Source organism: Thunnus maccoyii, chromosome 11 (assembly GCF_910596095.1).
Source record: "Thunnus maccoyii chromosome 11, fThuMac1.1, whole genome shotgun sequence".
NCBI classification, from domain to species: Eukaryota; Metazoa; Chordata; class Actinopteri; order Scombriformes; family Scombridae; genus Thunnus; species Thunnus maccoyii.
In genome coordinates this window covers 31,276,125-31,286,259 of record NC_056543.1, presented here as the reverse complement: position 1 = coordinate 31,286,259, position 10,135 = coordinate 31,276,125, and the positions used below count along the sequence as shown (strand labels likewise).

The 10,135-nt window shown below is 40.5% G+C and overlaps 1 protein-coding gene across 1 annotated transcript in view; it reads right to left on the bottom strand.

The window, feature by feature from the left end:
- Positions 1-5,214: 5,214 nt before the first annotated feature.
- The window catches only part of klf7b (Kruppel-like factor 7b), a 70,280-nt gene continuing 65,359 nt past the window's right edge, over positions 5,215-10,135 (bottom strand). Inside the window, exon 4 of the mRNA XM_042426270.1 lies at positions 5,215-9,617. Within this exon, the coding sequence (XP_042282204.1) occupies positions 9,566-9,617 (52 nt within the window). The 3' untranslated portion in view covers positions 5,215-9,565. The remainder of the gene's footprint in view (positions 9,618-10,135) is intronic.

The following is a 10,135-nucleotide window of genomic DNA, read 5'->3' as shown; positions in this document are numbered from 1 at the left end:
TTTCTGCCAAGTCCATTCTGCTAGCTGCCACTAAATTCTACACACTGCACCTTTAAAGATAGGACAAAATAAATTGTCCTCCTGTGGAAAAATACTTTCCAAAGTTTATGCTAATATGAGGCTTCAGCAGTCTCAGCTAGACAAGTCTAGTGGGTATCTTGCAACTGTGTTTTGTCCAGGCAACAAACCTACATATAACTAACTATAAATATAGGACGTATTCCTCTGCCATGGCTCAGCAGGGAACGAGGAACACAACACTGTCTGTGGAAACACAAAGAGGGAGCTCCATACTAAGACAATTATAACACTGAAAGATACCCACTTGATTTGACAACTGGAAAATTATTTTTACTCGGAATGATGACTGTGAATTTTGTCTCTGTCTCTTTACATAGGTATTACTTCACAGCTGGTTTGGAGAGGAGAAAGGATTTCAGTGACCCATAACTCTATCAATGTACATATGGCATCTAAGTGTGGTATCAAGATAAAAAAAATACAAACCTATTCTTTAACAGAAAAAAACAATAGACATGATCAGTTGAGCTGGATGAGGTAACATCATGTGTGGTTGAGCAGGATCCTGCAAGCACAGGTGTGTCTGTGATTTGCTGAGGTGGAACGCTTCAGGAGATGACCGGACATTTGCATAGACTACACAACTCACACAGGCGCCATATGTTTCATTCTTAAAGGTGAATTAAGGTCTAAATGAAGGTGTGTGAAGATTCTCCTTTGAATAACTTTTTGACAAAACAAAATACAAGAGAGCAATGACCAGATTCTACCATTTATTACACATATTACATTCTTAAATAAAAATGCTCCACTTAACAGTTCTTGCATAGATATCTTACAATACCAATTTAGAAAAGAATTATGAAACAGACCAGTAACAAAAATAAATTTTCTTCTTCCTTAATAAAGAACATTACCATACTAACATCATATAATACAAATAATATTTTAAACACTTTGTACAGCAAAAAATTGTAAGTAAAACAAGAAAACTCAAAATGAAAAAAACTCAACAGAGGTGACGGTGACAGAGGAGAGGAAGGCGGGTTTGGAGTGAAGGTTTATGGATCGAGGGGTTGATATGAAAGGTATCAGAGTTACAGAGCCTCTGCAGGACAGGTGAGAGGGATGTTGTGATGCTAAAAACGCATATCCTGTCTTCTTCTTCACTTTTCTACATGCCCATTCATCCCAGAAAACGTATTGTATTGTGTTCTTAACAGTTGTGGTTTGAGTTGACTGTGTGCACACACTAAACAAGATCAAGGTGCTAAAATACATCTTGACGACACTGGATCAATCACTTTACCCAAAATGTGACAAAAGGAGTGGCACCAAAATCATTTCCACCAGATGCTAATACATGAACTATAGTAAAGATAAATTTAATTTTTTCTTTCAATGTGGGTCTTATTTTGACCATCATATGATAATATGGATATGATAATATGTTACTCTCTGGATGGATTGCTGAGATTTTGGAGATGGGTCCAAATCTCAGAAAAGCAATTGCTTATACCAAAAGTACATCACAATCAAATGGCATAAGTGGCCATAAAATCATAGCTTTGAACAGATGGACTGTGAGTGTTGATTGTGTGAAGGAGTTTACTTTTTCTTGTTTCTTCCAGACTTGTTGAGGATCTTAAAATGTGACACAATATGTGACAAAAATAACACATTTTCTAAGGCAAAAGATCTCTGCTCCTGTGAGAGTAGCTTTAATTTTGTTTGTTCACCAGCTAAAAATGAATGCCAAATTCCATTACCAATAAGATTAACTTTAAATTCCCTAAGATACAAACTGTACTGTGCAGTATGACAGAGGTATATACCATCGACAAAGAAAGATTTTGGTACCAATCCTTTTTTCACATACAATCAGGTGGAACAACGGGTAAAAGTAGTTCTTAAACTCAAAGTACTTTAAAGGAATGCTGAGTCTAAGTGAGCAGATAAAGTGGTAGAGATGATAAAGCACCTGCAAGGATGGGTTGACTGAACTGAAACTAACTGTACCGATCAAAGACAACGTTATTGCAGTCTCACCAAAGAACTGCTTGGAACTCCCAATCTGCATAGCTCTTGAGAATACTTTCCAATACAGCTCAATATCTGAAGACTATGGAGCATGTTCAGCCCCAGAGGGCTCTGACGGGTGTGGTTTTGGTGAAGAGGGTTTGGTATGGGTGAGGTGAAACACACAGACACAATGGGAGGGGTAAAGATCTGTGAATCTCTTATATACTGACACAATTAGCATGGACAAACACAGTAGTTACAGACAGAGTCACTCCGGGATGCCACTAATACCAAGAAAGTTCAACCAAGTCACAGCATGACTGAATGTTTGTAAAGTACAACATATTCCTCTGAAATAATGGTGATGAAAAAGGCATTTCACTGGAGGTTTAAGTCGACATGTCAGTCGGATCTATCACTATTGGACCTGTAGTAAATGGTTCTTGGTAGCAAAGTGCATCCTGGACGTGTAACAAATGTTAAGTGGATATTTGACAGAGTGCTCCAACAGACTATGCTAGCAGTGCGCGCACATGGAGAGTGCAATAGCTAAGTATGATCATGTAGTGCAATGTATGCGAGAACTAAAGCAGATCTATAGAAATGCTGAAATGTCTGAGACGGTGCTGTCGCCACATACGGTTAATTTCACACAGAGCGGTCTGTGTGTAAGATCGATCTCACGCTATTTACAAAAGCTGCCAGAAGTGACAATCCTCCTTCAGGGTGATGTGGTGGAAAACTGTGGAAACCTAAGCTTGATCCTCCAAAGGACTATGTTGAAGCAACTACCATTGGTCAAACAGGATGTCTTGGAGCATTTTCACACTGGGTTAGTTATTTTGAGTCTGAACCTGAGTTCGATTGCAAAAAATATAGAACAATATACAGTCCAACAGAGCAACTTGGAGAAAGTGTGCTGTCGCTGCTTTAGTAAGTAACAAAAGAACAAACGGGACAAATAACCTCTTGTTATTCAACCTATGCGTTTTGGCAAAGGACTTTCAACAACTACTTACTAATTGAAGTGCAGCCATTCGTATGGGCCTTCCAGGCAGAAAGGAAAGCAAGGAAGCATTTTATTTCTCAGGTTTTCTTGCTAACAGTGCAAAAATGCCAGTATTTATGTTGTCATTACTTGCGCAAATTAACGTTTTCCTGCTGGAGCACAAACTGCTTTCTGACTGTACATGGACTGTACCAGAGTTCATCTGGAGCTGATTTCAGACCACCGATGAGACTTGGGTATATTTTTTTTTCTGCTGCTGGGTTTCTTAAGAGTGTTAGAGAACCATTCCCAGATTTGAAACAACCTGCCAATGTGAAAACACCTCAAGAACATCTCAAATGGCAGATGCTAAACTCTAAACATGTGATGTATGGGAATGTTAAACTTATTTGCAGTTAATGTCGTAACATTGTAAAAAGCTGGTTTTACACTGTTTTTGAGTCTCTACAGTCAACAGTTTAACATTTCCAAAGACTCCTGCCCATCTTTGACTTTGAAATATGAGACTTAGTGCTATTTGCAGTGTGCTAAGAAGCTAACTTAAACTAAAGCTACATCACTCCTGCTTAAGCTGCTAGCGCCACTATACTGCGCACCCTATAAGACCATGAGAACATTATTTTACATTGTGAACAATGAGTTCAGCTGACAGTAGACAAGAGACTGAGAACGTTATGAAGCATGGAGAGTCGATGATTTAATGGGACGATTGGTTAAAAAAAAATAAAATCCCACTGCTTCCACCTTCCATCCATCACTCCTTTTCTGCATCTTTACATCTACTACATTCACAGCAGGTAACTTGCAAATATGCAAATCTTTGGGCAAAATGTGTAAAGTGTGCATTCAGCATTCCTGCAGCTGATAGTGCATGGACAACTGCTGTGGACAGAGAGGGAGAGATGGGGTGAGGATGGAGGGATGGAGGGAAATAAGAATGGCACTTTAACTGGGGATGGGGGGCTTGGGGGCATTAAATATCTGTAGGGACTTTGCAGATAATTGGTCATTTATTTTATCTGTAATCCATGAGATAAAATGAAAGCGCTGATTTAATGATTGGGATATTCATGGGGGTAAGTGATTATTTTTTTTTCCTCTAGGTTTAGTCTCTTTCACTAATATCTCACTGTCTCCTGGCGTTTCTCCATGCTAACGGGATCTTTTGTTTGTTCTACATCACATCTGTCCACTGGGTACGGACCACTGGAATTGGTCCGGCTCAAGGTCCCTGTTGTTTTTTTTCTTCTCTCCAGACCACTCAGTTTCCCTGTGACCCAGAGCTATCTCATTAGCTGAACAGTAACTAGAGAAGAGGACCCGCAAGTGCTAATGCTAATCAGAGCTGTGGGATGGCAGCTAGCCGGCCTAGAGGAGCCTGAGAGAGACGACAGGAAACCCAGAGCAACACTGTGACAGAAAACCTGCTTCGCCAGGCTGAGAGACATGAAGGGAATGAAATGTGAAATTGGATTTGAAGTGACTTTGAGATCTGCCAGATGTCAAGAGGAATTTTAATTAAAGAGGAGCGAAACTATGAGTTGTATTTGTTGCATGTTGGCCACTGCTATCATTCAACAGCACGCTTTATCATGAAATCTTCAACAATTATTAATGTCTGTGTAGTTAGGGGCACAATTGTTCAACGTGTTGCCAACGAAAGCATGCTGAAAGTGACGCCTTTTTTAGAGTGTACGGTAGAGGCTCATCATTTATGTTATTTCTTGATTTTCACCAAAAAAACACAGTGATTTTTGAAAAGAAGATCAGTTTAATCCATTTTCCAATTTCAATTTAAGTCACCATGCGCACAAAGGTGGTTGTGTTTCCTGCTGCAAGATCAGACTGATCCCATCTCTAAATTAGGTTCTACTGTGGTATTAGCAGCTCAGAAAATAAAGTGAGGACAGGAGGTGAGTGAGGATTTAATGGTTTGTGCTGTGAATGGTGTTTTTAAAATATGATTTTTAACCATTTTTGGATAATAATTTTTTAAATCAAATTTTCACCTTTTTTTTTTTTTAAATAATCAGAAGAAACACTCCATAAATTTGGATTGAAAAAAAAAGACATAAATGATGAGCCTGAAGTGTCCACCAGTAAACGGAACATAAACCAGTCTAGCAGAGAGCTTTAATACACTCCAGCTGGAGACTTCGGTGTTCGAGTTTGCATCTCTTTAATTTGACTCAAGTCATCGAGCTCCTTGTATGAATGTATGAATGAATGAATCAAAGGTCTAAACAAAGCATATCAAACACATTGTCAGCCATTGCTTACATTAAAAACATTTCCCAACAGCAAATGTACCAACAAACTTTTCTTCTACATGGTTGCACAACTGTTCAGCAGTTAAAAATCAGTTATCACCACTTTTGCTGAATAACTGCTTCCCTCACAGTATGCTTAATGGACACACACACACACACACACACACACACACACACACACACACACACACACACACACACACACGCACGCACACACACCACACACACACACACACACACACACACACACACACACACATGCATGCCATCAAAAGCCTCACAAAAGTGCTACGATACCCATCCCTCTGTGATTGTACTTCCTGTATAGGAGGGCTCCTTCTACATCCCTTTGCATGTCTCAACATTTTGGCATGACTTTGCATCATCCAAGCTGATGAAAACAACCATCAATACAGCTTTTGTAACAGAAACTGATAACAATGAAATGAAATCAATATGAAACACTGGATTCATCTCAAACGTGGGTTGCTTTACGTCATATTTAGCAGAAAGAGAGAGTTAGTAGAGAAAGCTGCCGCTGGATACAGAGGCCTCATATGGAGGCGGTCTCCCGCCAATCTCTCCTGACCAGGGAGACTCTGCCCGTGGCTAAAGGGCAGTTCCATGCTGGAGGTTTTTGGTATCGATTGTTCGAAGCTGCACCATAAACCCCCCTGAAGGGGAATGTTTTCACTGTTTCACCTAATGGAGGCTGGCAAGGCCGACTGGCACGATGACTGGCCACGCTGGGATGTGAAATCCCCCGCCAGCTTCAGGAACCCTGCACCCTAACCCAGTCGCACCAGTCAGCAGCAGTGAATATTAGACTGCTTGCATGTGCTACAGGGCATACGGATGGTGGTGGGCGGATGGAGCAGCGGTGTTGATGTTGGTGGTATCAGTAGTGCCCTGATTGCAAGGCAAGTTTATTTTTCCTGCAACAATCCAGCAAAGCATATTCACCCGGATATGTGCTCGATCCACTTTGCACCTCTCATGTTTCCAAAGCATCATTTTTTACATTAGAGATTTTAGTGTTAATGATTGTATTTGGGTCAAAGATACAAGCCAGTGTTTTCATCAAACATAAAGTGTAACTTTGAATAGCTAGCAGATGATTTAACATGCTTGCTGTCTTTTGGAAGACATAATCCTCAACACAGGAAGTGGCAAAGCAAGATTCCTTAATGCTTTGTTGCAGTTATGACAACTGTTAGGGGGCGTTCAGACCGACATTAGCTCTGCATAAAAAATGTACACGCAGGCTCACATTCCTGGTGGATTACTTTCTAGTTCTTCACATTCGACTGTTTCTCTTATGTCTAAAGATAAAACTGTTGCCGCGGTGATAACTTTCCAGAGTTGTAAAATCTCGTCTGTGTGGTGTTTTGGCATCTGACAAACCTTTAAACACATTCATCTGTAGCTCCAACTCAGCTTCCTGGATTGTATTTCATTGTCTCAGCGGTACCTTAAACAACACCAATGCAGCCCCTTACTTTGTTTTCATGCAGGGATGTTTTCGGTCTGAACATTGACTTTTGGCAATGAGATTGATTGATTTATTTTGCAAATTTGCATGCCAAAGTTAAAATTGGCACAAAACCTCCACAGAGATTTACTTTGTGATGATTCAGATCAAATTATTGAATTATGTACAAAATAGCACTAAGATAAATTCTGGTGAAATAGGACAATAAGACAGTGTTCAGTGACTTCCAGTTGAACATTTAACAAGTGTTCTTAATCCTACTCATGGAAATCATTTTATCAACATAAAAATATTTCTAAATGGCTATGGGGACACCAAACAGATTGAGGAGCTTGTGATCCCAATGACAACCTGATTTCAAGCACAACTCACTGTCATTTTGTCATTTTTCAGAACTTTTCCATGTTTGGAAAGTTGATTTACCAGGTTTTTAAGGGAAATTAATATGATAATGATTCTGGTTGTTTGGGATTCAGCTTGAAAACATTCAAATTCATTGTACATGAGAGGCAGGGAAGCAGCGTCTTTGAGGATTATGTTTTTCTTAAAAGAGGTTCTGCAACTGTTTTATTTCTATTTATTTATGATGAAGACACTGGCTCATATGCTCAATTCAAACCAATAATGTAACAAGAAGTCTCAGAAGTAAAAAAAAAAAAATGCTGATTAAATGAGAGGCACAAACTGTAGCGAGGGATATGTGGGTGATTGTTGGAACTGAGAACAAGCTGATTTCTCACTTCAAAGGATTTGGAATCGTTTGTTACCTCCAGCCGAGAGCTAAGATACTCTTCTACTAAACAACAGTTGCTAAATTCCTACTGTGAAAAAAGATTTGGGAGCAGAACATGTAATTCCAGAAAGAGAGAGAGAGAGTGTGTTTGTGTGTGTGTGTGTGTGTGTTTGCAATAAAGCCTGCCATGCAGTGTTTTGTTTTCCAACTCTGTTCATTAGTTTAATAATTATTTTCCTAAATCTTATTAGTCTTATCTCAAGAGGAGCTGTCAGCAAAGAAACGGCAGTGTGTGTGTGTGTGTGTGTGTGTGTGTGTGTGTGTGTGTGTGTTAACAGAGTATGTGTGCTTGTTCTGTATGCAATGTGTAGAGCGAGACAGAATTGTTTTTGTGTCGTATTTTTTTCAAGTCTTTTTATGATTTTTTTTCTTTGTGTTCCTTTTTTCCATATTTTTTTTTTTGCTGTAGAAAAAAAAGCACAGATAACATTGAAAAAAAAAAGTCAGTGCAATCAATGGATGCAAAACAGGCAAATTTGACCAGGCTGACGTGACCGTGTCTGTTCGGCAACACCACGCCGAGGTCAGTTGGCCTCTTTAGTCCCATGTGAACAACCAAAAAACCTCAGCCTCCGTTCCCACCCTGCAGCGCTGCCAAGGAGATGAGATGTCTTGTCTGTGAAAGCGCTCCAGGATGACATTTGGAAAAAAAGAAAGAAAGAGGTTTCCAGTTTCTAGCGAGTCCTCCGCCTGGCTCTGGTAGAGTGCAAGACCAGGAAGGGTCATGCCAGGGTTACGTTTTTCAGCTGGAGTGAATCGCGGGGCAGAAAGAGCAGCATGAAAAACTGAAGACCTCTCCGCTCTCTGCTTTTATTTTTGTCCAAAAAAACAAAACAAAATCCCTTTTATGAGAGTTTTGTATGATTCAGTTTTTTTCATCCACTGGTTGCTTACAGACTGCAGAAGCAGAGTTGGAGCACATAGGGATTCAAAGACCAACAACGCTCTCCTTCTCAACCCACACATTCTGTTGAAGTCATCTGAGATTTTCAGTTTTTTTTTCCCCCCAAACACAATTCAGTGAGTTTTAAGACATTTTCTCCAAGAGAGAAAAGAACAAAGTGTCATTCTTTGTAATAACAACAATAAGAAGAATTATCGTCCTCTAAGTAGAAAAAAAGGGAAGAAAGTGTCGCTGCGCATTTCTGTCAGATGGCCTGCGGAGGCAGCAGGCGTCTCAGTGAAGTTGAGAGAAGCAAACACCCACTGGAGGAGAGCCTGAGAGCTGCAGCAGCACCCGCTGACCGAGGTCCCATGGGTGCACTGAAACACCCAGCACCCGAGCGCTGGGTTCGATTGTCAGCCATGCTAGAAGTCTCTCTCCTGCAGATTTGGCATTGTTGTTTTCTTCACATTGATTACTGAAGCTGACTGCAGCAGATGATGGTTTCTTATGTTCCGTGTATGAGAAACATCAAAAAAAGAAAAAAAGTTGAGTATTTGATTTCAAAAGCCGGTAAAGCACTAACAACTGACTATATGGATATTTAAAATTTCCCCACTGAACTATCTCCTCACCCAAAGTGACTTTTATGGTAAAAACACACTGAATACAGAGAAAGAAAAAAGGCAGCATAATGTTTCATCAAGCAAGTTAAGTATATTTTGGTTTGGCAGTGTCCAAGTCCCCAGAGCCGCATGAGAGCGGCCGGGGCTCACCAGGATGATGCATTCAAAGACGGGTGTGTGAAGTGTTCACTATTGCGAGTGTGTGAGTGTGTAATTTTAAAGAAAAACAACATTCTAGCTACTCCTCGTTTTCCTCCGATCCCCGTCTGATGGGTCCATCCTTGGATGGATGCGTTGGCCTGCAGGCGTCCGACTTGTGTATGGACGGGGTGAACGAGGCGGGCGGTTGGTAGCTCGACTGCCCATCCCTCTCTCCTCCTATCTCTTCTCCTATTCCTCTTCCTCCTCCTCTCTCTTCTTCTCCTCTCCTTTGCCTTTTCTTTTTGCCCTCAGATGTGCCTCTTCATGTGCAGGGCCAGGTGGTCCGACCGAGAGAAACACCTGCAGAAAGAGACGAAGAAACGATGTCAGAGCTGTTCATCTGACATCTGAAACTGGAATATACATGAAAAAATACAGATAGAATTTCATCAATGCTCGTGTGAAAACTGAGCAGGTGCAGCAGCAAATGGGACACAGGAGAGAAGAAAGGAAATTTAAAAATATTTTATGTACAAATAAAAATGAGAAAGCAGCTTAGACAAACATATGCAACTGATAATTTAATGACATGTTAAATTGCTGATCACTGCCACCGGCTCTGTGTATTTGCTGGGAATGGGCCACACTTCCAGCCCCCTGAAATACCCACTGGTTCAGTGTAATTCATGGGATCTCTCTATGCTCCCAGGTCCCTTGAAATTCCCACTGGCTGGCTATGTGTAGTTGCTGGGAATGCTTCACACATCCGGCACCAAATTTATTAGCTAACTAAGAAATGATTGTTGATAATGAAAAGTATCAGCTCACAGCGTCTCACAAAGACTAAACACTGATATTAGACGTGCTAACTTCAGCTT